General features: G+C 50.7%; 1 protein-coding gene, 1 long non-coding RNA gene and 1 other non-coding gene across 4 annotated transcripts; 2 read left to right on the forward strand and 1 right to left on the reverse strand.

Moving 5' to 3' along the window:
- Positions 1 to 1,454: 1,454 nt before the first annotated feature.
- On the forward strand, positions 1,455 to 1,559 carry LOC119516217. The gene has a single exon (XR_005213230.1). It is a non-coding gene; the product is annotated as a U6 spliceosomal RNA (small nuclear RNA).
- Positions 1,560 to 9,610: 8,051 nt separating this feature from the next.
- SOX12 (SRY-box transcription factor 12) lies at positions 9,611 to 12,385 on the reverse strand. The gene has a single exon (XM_037811462.1). The coding sequence runs from the start codon at positions 12,346 to 12,348 to the stop codon at positions 11,404 to 11,406; it is 945 nt and encodes a 314-aa protein (XP_037667390.1). The 5' UTR covers positions 12,349 to 12,385; the 3' UTR covers positions 9,611 to 11,403.
- A 578-nt stretch (positions 12,386 to 12,963) lies between these two features.
- LOC119516094 lies at positions 12,964 to 14,301 on the forward strand. 2 transcript variants are annotated; one of them, XR_005213191.1, is made up of 3 exons: positions 12,964 to 13,127; positions 13,309 to 13,497; positions 14,063 to 14,301. It is a non-coding gene; the product is annotated as an uncharacterized LOC119516094 (long non-coding RNA). The 2 variants fall into 2 exon arrangements; XR_005213190.1 differs by having other exon boundaries at positions 13,309 to 14,301.
- Positions 14,302 to 15,173: the final 872 nt, after the last annotated feature.

Consider the following 15,173-nt stretch of genomic DNA (forward strand, 5'->3'; position numbering starts at 1 on the left):
AGATTTAGGTCCTTGCAGAGTTGGACAAGTCTACTTCTTCTAGACCCCAAATAGAAAGAGATGAGCTTTAAAATGGTGCAGGGCATAGTAAAATCTATCAATTCATTAAAATGCTTCAGGGCAAAGATTAGATTAAGGGTGCAGCCTTCACAAGGATTTTTAAAACTTTTTCATTGATTAAAGTATCTCAGGGCTAAAATCAATTAATGTAAGAGAATGGATTTTAAGAGGCTTTCAATGAAAAATCTGTAAAATTTCTCAGATGCATACAATGATTCAGGGCCAGCATCATGTTAGAGGTATGGCTTTGCCATTTATTATTCCTGATAGCTGCCACTAAAAATTGAGAGAGAACCTTGGGGCAAGAAAGCAAAGAAATAAAGCAGACCTAAGAACTGTATATTAAAAAGAATTGTTGGTGTGTGGTTATAGTCTAGGGAACTGACCCGAGTCAAATGGCCTACTTAGATTTTGAGAGAACTGTACTGCCAAAGAAATCACAAGGCAGGACTAAAAAGCCTGTGACTGTTTGAGTATTAAAATGATCCTAGAGTCCCAAACTGTTTAAGTGGAAGTGGACAGAAAAAGTTGGGTAGTTTCCAAGAAGCAAAAGGCAGTACTGGGCCTTGTTGCCTTCCAATGCATTGCTCAATCTTTTCCTGCTCTGCAGAGCTGATCCCAGTTTTCCTGTCAGCGGGCCCCCAGCTGAGCTTAGCCTATGTGGGAGGCACTGATAGGAGATTGGTTTTTCTCTCCTTCCTCCTCTGGCTTTCCTAGTCTATCCTGACTAATAAAACCATCTCACCTAATCAGTAGCCCCTTTTCACACTTTCTCCCCTTCACCATATGACATTATGGTGTTTATGTATCTGTTTATTTATTTTTTGTTTCCATCCACAAGAGGGTAAGCTCCTTGAGGGCAGGGACTATGTCTGTTTTGGGCATTGAAAAAATCCCCAAATGCTTAAGACAGTGCCTGGCACATAGAAGGTGTTCAGTAAAGATTTGTTGAATGAGTGAATAAATTCAGCAGTAGAACCAAACACATACAGGAGAAGAGAGAAAGCCCTAAGGAGCACCTAACAAACAGACATAATCTGAATAAAAACCAGAGAGGTCGTTGTCCAGGTCTCCAAAGAGACCCTCAGCCTCAGGTTCTTGGGAGGAAAAAGAAGAGAACTTGACATTTAGTTATAAGGGAAACCCAGAAAACAGCTGAGGGTGAGAAATTGGGTTGCTAAGAAACCCCCAAGGATGGGGGAGAGGATTGGAATCCATTGCTAGGCAACCTAGAAGAAGCTAGAGGACCGACAGGTTTGGCTCTAAACTCACTTCTCCCTCATTCTTTTCATAGATTTCCAGAATGGCGGGATTGATATGCCCTTAAGACATTTCTAGCCCAACTCTCTCATTGTACAGATGGGGAAACTGAGGCTTCAAAAGGCAAGATGAATGTTCTCTTTGGCAGCACGTATACTAAAACTGGAACAATACAGAGAAGATGAGCATGGCCTCTGTGCAAGTATGACATGCACATTCATGAAGCATTTCATATTTTTTAGCCATTAGAGAAATGCAATAAAAGTTACAATGAGATACCACTTTACACCCACTAGGACGGCTTCTTTTAAAAACATAAAATAACAGCTGTTGATGAGAATGAGGAGAAACAGAAAACCTTGTACATTGTTGGTGGGAACATAAAATGGTGCAGCTGCTGTGGGAAACAGTTTAGCAATTCTTCAGAAAGTTAAACATAGGATTACCATATGATATGACATACCATATATGGCAATCCCACGTCTAAGTTTATACCCAGAAGAATTGAAAGCAGGGACTCAGACAGATATTTGTACAACAGTGTTCACTGCAGCATTATTCACAGTAGCCAAAAGGTGGAAGCAACTCAAGTGTCCATCAACTGATGAATGGATAAACAAAATGTGGTATCTACAGGCAATGGAATGTTATTCAGCTGTAAGAAGAAATGAAGTTCTGATACATGCTACAGCACAGATGAACCTCGTTCACATTATGTTGAGTGAAATAAACCAGACACAAAGGGACAAATAGTGTATGATTTATCTTATATGCAATACTTGAACAAACAAATCCATAACCATAGAAAGCAGAATAGTCATCACCAGGGGCTGGGGGGAAGAGGGAATGAGGAGTTATTACTTAACAGGCATGAATATCTGTTTGTGATGATGAAAATATCCTGGAAATAGATAATGGTGAAGGTTACCACTTGTCAATGTACCTCATGTCACAGACTTGTACATTTAAAATGGCTAAAATGACTTTTATGTTATGTACATTTTACTATAATTTAGGAAAAAAAAGGCAAGGTGACTAGCCCAAGGTCCCTCTGATTCCCCAATAAGAGCAAAGACAAATGGTCTGGGAGGGATTGCCACTGGTATGGCATGCCTGAGGCAGAAATCGAGAGTAGAGCTGAAGCTGAAACGGGGTCTTTTATAAAAGAGTGAAGGAGTCAAGTGTAAAAGACCAAGAATTTTATACTTCATCCTGTGCATAATGGGAGCCATCAAAAAGTTTTTGGCAGTGTCCTAGGGCCCTTCCGCAGTCAAGGTGGCAGGGTGAGAGGCTTCAGGTCAATCTGCAAAGACTGGGAAAGGTGTTTTCTTCTTTTTCTTCTTCCTCACCCTGCCCCTCCTCGCCTCCTTCTTTTTGCTAGCTCCTGGCATTCAAGAAAAGTTCTGTCACCCACTAGCTGGATACAAGCTTAAGGAACAGAGGCCTCAGAGTCTAAATTCCCATGTTAACACATTAAAATATAAGAAAGTCTAAGTTTCAACAAAAGATTACAAAACATACAAAGAAACAGGAAGCAATGGCCCAGGCAAAGGAGATTAAAGCAGTAGAAACCACTAATGAGGAGGTCCAGACCTGGGACATTTCAGAAAAAGATTTTTTTTTTTAAATGGTCCTGAATATGCTCAAAGAACTAAAGGAAACATGGACCAAAAAAAAAAAAAGAAAAGAAAATCAGGGAAACAATAGATGAACCCAAAGAGAATTATCAATGGAGAGATGGAAATTATTAAAGAAATCAAACAGAGCTGAAGACCATAGCAACAGAAATAAAAATTCTTTGGAGGGTTCAAAAGCTGATTGGAGTTGGCAGAAGAATCAATGAACCTGAAGATATAACAAGTGAAATCATCCAGTATGTGGAGCAGAAAGAAGAAAGGATGAAGAAAAGCTAACAGAGCCAGAGGAACCTGTGGGACACCATCATGCACACCAAGACATGCCCTGTGGGAGCCCCAGAAGAAGGAAGGGGGACAGGAAGAGAGCAAATTCTCAAAGAAATAATGGCTGAAAACACCCCAAACTTCACGAAAGGCATGAACTCCAAACAGGATAAACCCCAACAGACACAAACCACGCCGTGCTATAATCAAACATCAAATGCCAAAGATAAAGAGAGAATTCTGACAGCCGCAAGAGAGAAGCAGTGTCACATACAATGGGGCCTCAATAAGATTAGGTGCCAATTTCTCATCAGAAACCATAGAGTAAGAAGCCAGTGGAATGACATATTTAAAGTGCTGAGAGCAAAAAAAATGCCAGCCCAATAATTCTGTATCTGGCAAAACTCTCTTTCAAAAATGAAGGAGAGATTAAAACATTTCCAGATAAACAAAAGCTGAGGGAATTCTTCATCATGGGAGATGCTAAAGAGAGTTCTGCGTGTTGAAAGGAAAGGACAATAGACAATGGATCAAAGCCGCATGAAGAAATAAAGATCTCTGGTGAGGGAAGGACCTGGATAAATATAAATGCAAGTACTATTGTATTTTTGGTTTGTAACTCCACTTTTTACTTCTTACAAGATCTAAAAGGCAAATGCTTAAAAAAAAATGAGACATCAGTGGGTTTGTATTCATAATATATAAAAATGAAATTGTATATATTTATTTATATGTTATTGTGACAAGAATCACATAAAGGTGGGGGGATGGCAACACAAAGAAAATATCAGAAAATTTACAAGTTCAGAGAGACAGAAATTAAAATACACATTGCCAGAGATATGTGTGTTGGGGTGGGGGGGGGGCGGGTTTGAGAGTTAATGCATAAGAGATGTAGGGTTTTTGTTTGGGGAGATGGGAAAGTTTTAGTAATAGAAGGTGGTGAAGGTATTGCAATATCATGAATGTGATTAATCCCATTGAATGGTGTGCTGGGAGTGACTGAGATGGGAAAGGTTATGTTGTATACATTTTCCCACAATTAAAAAAGAAGAAAGAGCAACTAAGACAATGCAGAACATAATCCTAGATGGGATCTAACAAGGAAGGAGAAAAGGCTCAAAGGGACATTGGGACATATGAAAAGATTGGCATATAGATTGTAAGCTTTATATCAAAGTCAAATTTCTTGAACTTGATAACTGCACTTATATAGATGAATATCCTTGTTCTTAGATGTACATGGCAGTAATAAGTATTCAAGGAACATGATGTGTACAACCTACACTCAAGTATTCAGAAAATGGATTGATATGTAGATGATTGTGATAGATAGGTGATAGATAGAATGATACAGAAAATGCGGTAAAATGTTAAAATTGGTAGATCCGGCTATCTGGGTTATCTGGGTGGGGGTGGGTATGTCGGAGCTCTCTGTTTTGTTTTGTTTTTTTTTTATGTAAGTTTGAGGGCATTGTAAAGTTAAAAGATAAAAAAATAAATAAATAAATAAGGAAAGAACCCTTAGGCCCTTCATGCTGTAGCTCCATCTCCCTCATCTCTCCCACCATCCCCTCCAGCCACTTCTCTCATTGTTGGCTCTTGCCGAGTCTTTCACTCCCTGTGGCCGGTGCCTTGAAAGCTCTTCACTTCACCCAAATCTGCCTCATCCTACTGTTCTCCAGGTATTATCGCTGCCCAACAAATTGCCGCTAAACCTAGTAAGTGTGAAATAACTACCATTTCATCATGCGCATGGATTCTGCGGGTGAGGAATTCAGACAGAACAAGTGGGGGATGGCTGGTTTCTGCTCCACGATGGCTGGGGCCTCAGGTGGGAGAATGTCCAACAGCTGGAGGAGACTGGAATCCTCTGAAGGCTTCGTCACTCCTATGTCTTGTGCTGGGCTGGGACTGTCAACCAGAGCACCTCTACATGGCCTCTCCGAGTGGCTTGGGCTTCACAGCCTGATGGTCTTGGGGTGCCTTACATGGTGGCTCCAAGTGACCCAGCCTTGGAAATCCAGCAGCATCACTTCTGCTACATTCTGTTGGTTACAAGTGGATCACCAAGGCCAGCCCAGGTCCAAGGGGAAGAAAATTTATGGGAGGAATGTCAAAGAATTTGCAGCCATGTTCTAAAACCACCACAAACTACTGAGGCTTCAGGTGACGGTTTAAACACCTCCTTCTTCGGGAGGTGACCTGACTACGCCCTGCTCCCTGTCTGTGGTCAGTTCCTCCCGTGTTCCCCCAGCCCCACTGTCCATCTCCATCAGAGTGCTTCCTTCCCTGCGCTTTCTCCTCCTCAGACCCATGAGCTCAGTGAGGACCAGACCTTGTCTACCTTTTAACCTTTGCATGCCCAGTGCCTGGCACCAGGCCTGGCAAAGGCAGGCCCTCGATCAATGTTTGCTGAATGCGTGAGGGGATGAATGTTGGAGTGAGCTAACACCTGGACTCCAGTGTAGAGGCCATTCCTTCCTCACGAAGCTGACGTACTAATGGGAGAGACATTTAAAAAAATGTACGTGGTAAGTGCCATAGTGATAGACGCTGTGAAGAAAAATAAACCAAGTAGAGGACAGCATAATGAGGGGTGATATTTTGTGCAGGATGGTCAGGGAGGACTAACCCTTTTGAGGTTAGTGACACTGGAGCTGAAACTTGAAGATACCGAAGGAGCAAGGCACGTGGGATCTGTGGGAAGAGCATTTCAGAGGCAGAACAGCAGGTGCAAGGGGAGGTGGGTGTGTGCTTGGCACTTTGGAGGAACAGTGAGGCAGCCAGTGCAGCTGGACCATGATGAAAGACGCAAAGAGCGGAAAGAAATGACTCCCAGAGTGGGCCACAGGCCAGCTCACATTGGGCTTCGCAAGCCAAGCTGAGGACTTTGCATTTTACTCTGAAATGGGAATTCTTGGAGGGTTAAAAAAAATTGTGGTTAACATATACACAGTATAACACTTCCCATTTTAACCACTCTGTGGGGAATTTTGAGGAAGGCCATTGTCTAACTTGTAGTTTAACCAGCTCACTCTGGGTGCTATGTGGAAACTAAGATTGTGGGCAGAGCAGAGGAGAAAGCAGGAGCCCAGTGAGGATGCTGTCCAGGAGAGATGATGGAGGCCTGGACCGGGATAGGGGCTGTGGGAAAGGTAAGTGGTAGGATGCAAGGCACACTTTGAAGGTAGAGCTGAGGGGACAGCAAGTATATGAAGTTACAAGGGAGAGGGGAGTCCAGGATGACTGCAAGGTTTTTAGCCTTTTAATGACATGATATGAAGATGTGAGGTAGGGGAACGGGTTTGGGAGAGTTCTGGAAACGAGTTCATTTTTAGACATGTCAAGTTTGAGGTGCTGATTAGACATCCCAGTAGAGATGATGAGAAGGCAGCGAGTCTGGCAATGTTGGGGATGAAAATACAGACTTGAGAGTCCTCAGCTATGATAAGCAGGACTTTAAGACAGCTGCCAAGACCCCAGCTCCCTGGTGTACAATCCCTTCCCCTCTCCTTGAGTGTGGGTGAGACCAGTGACTATGATAGACTGACTCTTGTGACATTATATGGCAAAGGTGAAGGGATTTTGCACACATAATTGAAGTTTAATTCCAGGGAATTAAAAGGAAGATCATCCTGGGTGGGCCTGTCCTAAGCAGATGAGCCCTTAAAGTCCTTAACCTGAGGAGGGAGTCTTGAAGCAGCTGATTCTCGCTGGCCTTGACAAAATCTGCTGCCACGTTGTGAGAGGGATGTGGTAAGAAACTGCAAGTGGCCTCCAGGAGTTGAGTGGCACCAGCTGACTGCCAGCAAGAAAATGGTCCCACAATTGCAAGGAACTGAACTCTGCCAACAGCCACGTGGTTTGGAAGAAAACTTTGAGCTCCAGAGAGGAATACAGCCCGGGCAACACCTTAATTGCAGCTTTGTGAGATTCTGAGCAGAGGACCCAGCTAAGTTGTGCCTAGACTCCTGACCAACGGAAACCGTGAAATACGTTTGTGGCAATTTGTTGCATAGCAATACATCAGTGAATATGTATGTCTTTAAAGCCTCGGAACCAAGAAGGGTCAAATAGTACAGGCAAGTGACCTAACGCTGGCAAGGGGTCAGTGACTATATGATTGGAGGGAGACTGGAGTTGAAATCAGTTTCTTCCAGTGGGTCACTCCCCCACCCCAGCTGGCAAATGCACAGAACTTGAGTTTCCTTCTCCTTTCAGCCACTAGGTGTCCCCAGAATCCCCATCGGCAGGTCTCTCCACACCTTCCAGAGGTCAGAATCTGAAATTGAAGGAATCTAAGTAACAAGAGAGATGACCTCTCTTGTAGATCTACTTCCATATGGGGAAAACTGAGGCCTGCAAAGAGAAGTTTTCCCTAAGGTTGCACAGTGCTCCAGCACTATGTCCCTCCCAGGCATTTTCCGGTCCCCGTTCTGCCTTCCTCTTTGGCCAATCAATAGAAGTTTCTGCACAAGTGTGAACTGATAAACCTCCCTCCCTCTCTTCCAAGGTTGCATTTGAGTGGGACCTCCCCGCTTTGACCAGGGGAGGGCCTGTGAGAGTCAATGGCGTCAGTGGAAAGCTCTAGAATGAGTTTGGGGCTGAGGCTAGAGGTTTCTAATTGATGCTGGTTTACACACTTGGAAAAGGTGGGGCCCTGGGACTGGGGCTGCCGGCAGTGGTTGAAAAGCAGACTTCTCCCAAAGTTGGGGGCATCCGGGGTGCCTAGCTGCAGTAGCTGGGCCAGTGACCCAATTCCCTTTGTCCAGCCCCTTGCAGTCTCCATTGTAGACTGGGTTCTCCAGAAGCAGACACTGAGACTGAGTTTGGGGTGCAAGACGTTTATTAGGGGATCAACACCTGTAAAAGAAAAGGCAGAAAGCAGGATTGGGCATGGGAAGAAATCAAACTGCATGCCTGGCAAAGCCCTGGCCACCCTCTTGGGAGTCCTGGTGTGAGTACTGAAACAGCCAGGCCTCATACCTCACCTTGTCCCAGATGCAGGCTGCCCTGGGAAGGTCATGACTTGGGGACGTGGTCCCCTGCAGCAGAGACAGTATCCACTGATCCTCCATCCCACAGTTAGGCAAGTCACTCTTTGCAGGGGTTTCTGGCAGGCACATATTCCTATCTCTCATATCTTTTCAACTCTATCCCCTCTTATAGGATTATTTGCCGTACTGCTTCCAAAACAAGAGACTGAGAGGAAGTAGCCATGGTAATTTCTGCAGGTTCCCAGTCCCGCAAACCTGCTATTGCCGTCTTTCAAAGCTTCTATGGAAATCCCAGTCCCCAAATAATGTCTGCACACCCAGTCTTGGCTCTTGCTGGGGAAGCAGGGGTTTTGTCCGGGTTTAGGATTTCAGTGGATTTGATAGAGGTATTAGGGGAGGGTTGTCATGGGACAATAAAAAGGAAAAGCCTTGATCTCAGTTTCCAAAACACACTGGTAAGAACCTCAAGGACAGGAATCATCGGGATTTCTGTTGCTCTGTGCTAGTCATTTGGTAAATCTACCTGCAGGCCAACGTGTGCCAGATACTGTGCCAGGTGCAGGAACCAAGCCCCTCTTGTAGGAAGAGGCAGCACCCTGAAGCAGCACTGCACCAGGAGATTGCACCAGGATTTGGGGCCCTGATTCTGACCTTGGCTGCTTGCAGGCCCTCCTACAAGTTGCTTCATCATCCTGATCCTGGGTTTCCTCCTCTGAACAGTGGAGCAATACAACTTACTTTATCCTGTGAAGCAGGTGCTAATCTCATCTCCACTTCACACATATGGAATGAAGTTAACTTACTCAAGGTCACACATGTACTTGGTGGTGGAGCTGGGCTCTGATCCCAGGCAGTGTAGCCCTACGCTGCTTCTTGATCCTTGTGAAGGACAGGGTCAAACTAACCATTTTGGACCAGACCTGCCTGCATACCTGTTTCATTTGGTCCACGGGATTTAAAAATATTTGAGTCAGCATTTGTTTTTAAATTGAGATGATTTGTAGAAACATCCAAATTTCCAGATTCTCCTGAAAAATCTGACCATATGAACTTCCTGGGCTGCATTCCCACAGGGTCACAACTGGTAGGCAGTAAGCAGCGTCCCTCCATCCCACCATGAAATGGGTCATAAAGCCAGTGTCCACCAAGACTGCCTCTCTCATTTATGTTTTCTGCCTCCCTTGCAAGGATGAGTTTGCCATTCTTAATGAAGACCAGGGAGTCCTGGAATAGTGGGGAGTCAGAGGCCTAGAGGGGCCTGGTGCCTGTCCCGGGGCACCCAGCTCTTCCTGCGTGGGGATGACTCGCAGCTAAATCACATGAACTTGAACCAGGCAAACTGTTCACGGAGGGTTGAGGAAAAGCAGACATGCAGAACCACAGGGCAAGGTCAGGGCAAATACACTTTATTCAGTCCTGGCATCAGACTGGCCAAAGTCCTGCTGTGGGTGCCAGTGCCCCAGAGAGAGGGCCCCCTCCCCTCAGCTACGAGACTAGTTCTCCATGACCACAAACAGTGACACCTCTTCACTCACATGACGTTTTCTTTTTTTTTTTCATTGTCTTTTTTTGTTATTGTTTTTCTTAAAAAAGAGAGAGAAAGAGAGAGAGCGCGCGCGAGAAAGGCCCAGAGCCGGAGCACCAAGCTTAAAGGAGGCAGCTGGTGGCTTTGTCAGCGAAGGGAACGCGTGGGGCAGAGACCTGCAGGGACCCTGGACAGGGGTCCCGAAGGACTCTAGGACCGTTTGTTCCTGAGATTTGTGTGTGTGTATGAGTGTGTGTGTCACCCCGGGAGGATGAACACACCGCCGGTGAGATACAGGTAGTGAGGGCAGGGGGAGTGTGGGAGGCCGGAGGGGCGGGGGAGTGGACTGAGCGGGGTAACAGCACCAGGGGCAGGGCCCCAGGGTACCCTGAAGAGGACACAATGTCCTCCTCATCCTCCCACCGCGGCTCTCTGAACCCACCATCTCAATGTCACTGGGCCGGGCCGATGACCCCTCTCAAACTGGCTCTGTTTAACAGGGATTTTCGGGCCACCCTGTCTGCTATCATACCTCCGTCCCCTAGTACCAACGTGCCTGTTTCTTCCAGTGAATGCTGCCGCTGTGGGTATCGAGGAGAACTTGAGTGATAGGAAGGAGGCGGGGAAGGGGACTTTGGCAGGGGCCCTGGTTGGAAGGGTGCCCTGAGGTGACAGGGCGTTTCCCGAGGGGTGTGTGTGTGTGCAGAAGGCGCAAGGGACCCTGTCCCCAGACTGGTAGGTGTTTTTGTTCTGCATTTTCTTGAGCAGCCCCTTCTCCCCTTGGTAGAGTAAGGAGACGTTTCTGGAGACCAAGATAAGCTGTGGGGAGAGTCACGCAGTCAGGGGTAATGCGCGTGGGTGAGTGTGGGCGACCCGGTAAGAGAAGTGGGGATTTGCCACCGGGAAGAGTTCCAGGCTCCAAACGTATCCTTTCGGGCCAACTAGTCTCTTTCTCCCCCTCTGAGTGCTCCTCCCATTAAGGCAGTGACGCCCGATAGAGTTGAGAGGAGGCTGAGGGCTCCCGCATCTAAGGATTTCTCAGGATCGCTCCCCAACGCTGCCCTTTTTCCCCCAAGCAGCGGGCGGAGGCGTGCGGCTCAACCAGGGCCAGCCCCCTCCTCCCAAGAAGCATTAAGCATGCGCGAGAAGGGGGGCGGGACCCAGCACGCCAGGGGGAAAAGGAGCGCGCCCCTCCCCCCTCCCGTGGGAGGAGCGCGCGGTGCCGCCCAAACGGAGCGCCCACCTAACCGAAAAGCGAGGGGGGGGGGGTGCTGAACGAAGGCGGAGGGATTTTGGAGCAAGGGACGGGGCGTGTCCTCCGGCCACGAGGAAGGGCGTGTGCAAAATGGGGGAGGGGTGCAGGTCCGTAGGAGAGAAAAGGGAGGTGAATCGGAGGGGGGCTGGCTGCTGGTGGCTGCGCGGGAGGGGGCAAGATGGGTGGGGCTAGGATGTCACAGAATGGGTGGGGGTTGGGTAGCCCTGGGGTGTGTCTGCGGGAGTGGGGCATGTCTGGATCTGAGGGGGGAAGGGCACGTCTAGGAGGGGGGAGGCTGCGCGGAAGATGGGGTGCCAGCCTCGGCCTCCGAGGGGCCCCAATACCTGATTCCTGTATGTAAACAGCTGGTTTGGGGGCGTGCGCGCCCCGCTGACGGTGGGCTCAGTAGGTGAAAACCAGGTCGGCGATGCTAGACGGGCGCCAGTCCCCAGCGATCATCTCGGTAACCTCGGGGGTGCAGTAGTCCGGGAACTCGAAGTGCGACGTACCCGAGGCAGGCGGCAGGTCTGGGTCGCGGTCCAGGGCGGTGCAGTCCAGGCCGGCGGGTCCAGGGGGCAGCCTGGACAGAAAGCCCAGAGGCTCCTCCCCCGACGCCACTGTCTCCTCTTCGCCTTCCTCTGCTGCCACCGCCTCCTCCTCTTCCTCCGGCTCCTCGTCCTCCGATGGTGTTGGGGAGGCAGCAGCGGTTGCCGCCCCCTCGCCCGACGGTCCCTGGGCGCGCTCCGCGGGGCCCCGGGCGGCCCTCCCCGCCGGGACCATTCTCCATAGCTCACGCCCGGGGGTCTCCACCAGGCGAACCTCCAGCAGCTCCTCCTCGTCGTCCTCATCGTCGTCCTCGGGCACTGTCGCGCCGCCCCCCAAGGGCCCTCCCGCCGCTCGGCGGCCCCCGCGGCCCGGCAGCTGCGGCCCGGGCTTGAGCCGGCTGCTGCCGCTGCCACCGCCGCCGGGGGGGCGGGGCCGCGCCTTGGCGGGCGCCCCCTTGCTCTTTTTGCGCGGCCGGTACTTGTAGTCTGGGTAATCCGCCATGTGCTTAAGGCGCAACCGCTCCGCCTCCCGCACGAACGGGATCTTCTCCGAGTCCTGCAGCAGCTGCCAGCGGCGGCCCAGGCGCTTGGAGATCTCGGCGTTGTGCATATCGGGCCACTGGTCCATGATCTTTCGCCGTTCGTGCTGCGACCACACCATGAACGCATTCATTGGTCTCTTGATGTGCCCACTCGGGGTCTTGCACCAGCCGGGCTCGCGCGCCCCCTCCTCGGCTGTCCCGGGCCCCGGGGGCGGCGGCCCCCCGTCCCGCTTGGCCCGCGCGCCCCGCTGCTGCACCATCGCGCCTGGGCCCGGGGCCGCTAGACGCCGCCGGGGGCCGTCCGCATCCTCCGCGGCTGGGGGTGGGGGAGGAGGCAGCGGCGACGGAGGGGCGGCTCCGCCCCGCGGCTCAGCCCGGCCCCCGCGGGCTGGAGAGCGAGAAGCTGGGCGCTGGGGCCCAACGGACGGCGCGGGGAGAAGGTCAGCGGCACGGTCTCAGGCGGGCTCGGCGCGCCCCCGCCGCCTCCGGCAAGTTGCGCCCTGCCGCACCCCACACATTGTTTAGCGGGGGCCAAGGAATCGCGCCCCGCGGGCTCTCCTAGCGGCCGCTGCACCACCACGGCCCGCGCGCGCTGCTCCCCGCCCAGCCGCCGCCGCCGCCTTCCAGTGTCTTTCTCCCCGCGCGGCCCCGCCGGCGCGCGCGCCACTCCCTCCCCCCTCGCCGTCTGCGGGCCGCTGCGGCGCGCACGGGGCCGCCCCGTGTAAACACCGAGGTGCCCGGTCGGGCTGCGGCCGGGCCACGCCTCGCTCTCGGGCGGCGCGTCACCGGTTGCTGGGCAGATAACCCGGTATTTGCATCTCCCAATCGCTGGCCGCAGGGGCGGGGCGGGGCTCAGACTGCGGGGTTGGGCGGTCTCGCTGCTGGGATTGGGAGAGACGGATGAGGTCGCTTTCTTTTCTTAGGTTGGGGGCTAGAAAGAGAATGGGGACGCCGCGTGCTTCCCATCTGGCTCTCAAAGCTTGTTCCCGCCCCGCGCAGCCTTTGAAATTTTAGCGTATTCAGTGACACCTGCCGGCAGGTAGGACCTCTGTCCCCTCCCCTTTCAGGGGCGTCTTTTCAGACCGTCCCAGAGCAGAATTGGAGGAAGGTAGAAGTAAGGTGCAAGATACAGTTTCTTCAAGCTCTTTAAGGGGCCCAACAGATGCTTCTGGACAGAATAAACGAATCCCTTTCCTATTTTTTTAAAAATCTCGTTTAAGGCGCCATAAGAATCTTGAGAAAGACGGGACTGTGAGGCCCACTTTCTAGATATGGAACACCGAGCACGCAGACCAGAACTCGATACGACGTCCGAGCTCTCCCTAATTCAGCGGCGAATGGGCCGGGGACACCTCGCCTTCCGCCTGCCAGCCGAGGATCCCTGAGCTGGACGGCCTCCCAGGCCTGAGGTTAGACGATGCGTGGGTGCCCCATTCCCAGGCCTCACCCTACCCTACCCGGCAGCTAGTCTGGACGCTGGCGGGGACGCGTTGCCCCCTCCCCCGTCCCGGTGAAGCGTGCGCGGGCACGGGGGCGGGGCCAGTCCGGGGGGCGGGGCCAGGATGCCGGCAGGAGTCGCGTGGCGGGGAGGGGCGCGCGCAACCCGCTCCCCACGTGTGAGCCCGCTTGGGCACCGCGGGGCTTGGTCCGCCCCCGGGGGAGGTCACCTTCATGGCGTCGCGGGCCCGAGCGATAGGAGGGGGTGCTGGGGCCCCGCTCCGCGGGATGAGGAACCGGGAGGGGTCGGATTAGGGTCCCGAAAGTCCCTTTCTTCTGGGGCGCGGCGGGCACTGTCCTGGGCGGGAGGTGCGTGCCTCCGACCGCAGGACTCACCCGCTCCCGGCAGGCAAAGGCTGAGAGCGAAGCCGGAGGGTGTAGGGCTGGGGGAAGGGCTGAAGTGCGGCTCCGGAGACGCTGGGGGCGGGATGCTGCTCTCTGTGCCCGGGACGGTAATTGGAACATCCCGGACGGGAGGGGGTGACTCTTAAAGGCACAAGGCGGCTGGAAGAAGGAGCAGGCTGTACTGCATAAATGGCCCCTCCGCCGATTTATTCCATGCTGAGCCCTGGAGATCTGTCTTCGCAGTTCCAGCTTTCCCAGCTGCAGCCAGGAAGACCGAAGAGCATAGTGGCTCAATTCCCGATGGAGTCAGACTTCCTGTGTTCCTATCCCGATGGTTCCTTTTATTTATCCTTAAAATGGGGATAATGTAGTAGTCTCTCCCGTGTACGGTTGTTTTGTTTTACAGATTAAACAGGATGATGGGTGTACACATCGCTGACACTTAGTAAATGCGTAATTCAATACTAGTTATCTGGGACTAGATTTCCCTGTAGGTACCGAAGGCACAAGCAACAGAGCAACACCAACATAATGAGAAAAAAAATGTGGCGGGGTGGAAATGGATGTGACATTTCAAAAAAGAGAGCAAAGTTGGGATCTTGGAGGAAATAAAAGCTTTCTTGAATTTTCTAACACTTTAACACTTTTCCCATTTAATATCCGTTTTAAGTGACCTATGATGGGCTTGTCATCTTTTCATTGCTTAGGGCCCCTCAAAGATCTTATTCTGGCCCTGAGCTGCTATTGTTGTTATTGTTATTATTACTAACATTATCATTGTACAAATTCTAAAGTATCTGAATATTCCCCAACTTTACTGCCAGTGGGAAAAAAATACCTAGCCATTATTCCACCACTCCTGCCTTCCCTCCTTTTCTCCAGCCAGCCATTCAACAAACATTAATACTTACTGTTTCTCAGACCCTGTAATAGACACGGGGGAGATTAAATTGGTTAAATGCAGAGTCTGGGCCCTTGAAAAACCCCTGTCTTGTGGGGGAATGAGGCATGTGCTGCCTTCCCCAAAGCAGCCCCCAGGACACTTGGAAGACAGGCAACATGGGATAGGAACTCAGAGAGGGGAAATAAGGTCTTCACTTTGGGTTTTGTTTTTTCTTTTTTCTTTCTCAACACCCATTTATTCAGTGTGTGATCCTAAGACAACTCCATGGAAGAGAATACATTGAATTCAACTAATATTTATTAAACGTCTACTGTGTGCCACACACTAAGCTTGAAAATG

The sequence above is a fragment of the Choloepus didactylus genome, chromosome 19, assembly GCF_015220235.1.
Source record: "Choloepus didactylus isolate mChoDid1 chromosome 19, mChoDid1.pri, whole genome shotgun sequence".
Taxonomy (NCBI): domain Eukaryota; kingdom Metazoa; phylum Chordata; class Mammalia; order Pilosa; family Megalonychidae; genus Choloepus; species Choloepus didactylus.

Excerpts from the sequence above, each read along its gene's own strand:
- SOX12 (XM_037811462.1), bottom strand. The coding sequence starts at position 12,348 with ATGGTGCAGCAGCGGGGCGCGCGGGCCAAGCGGGACGGGGGGCCGCCG.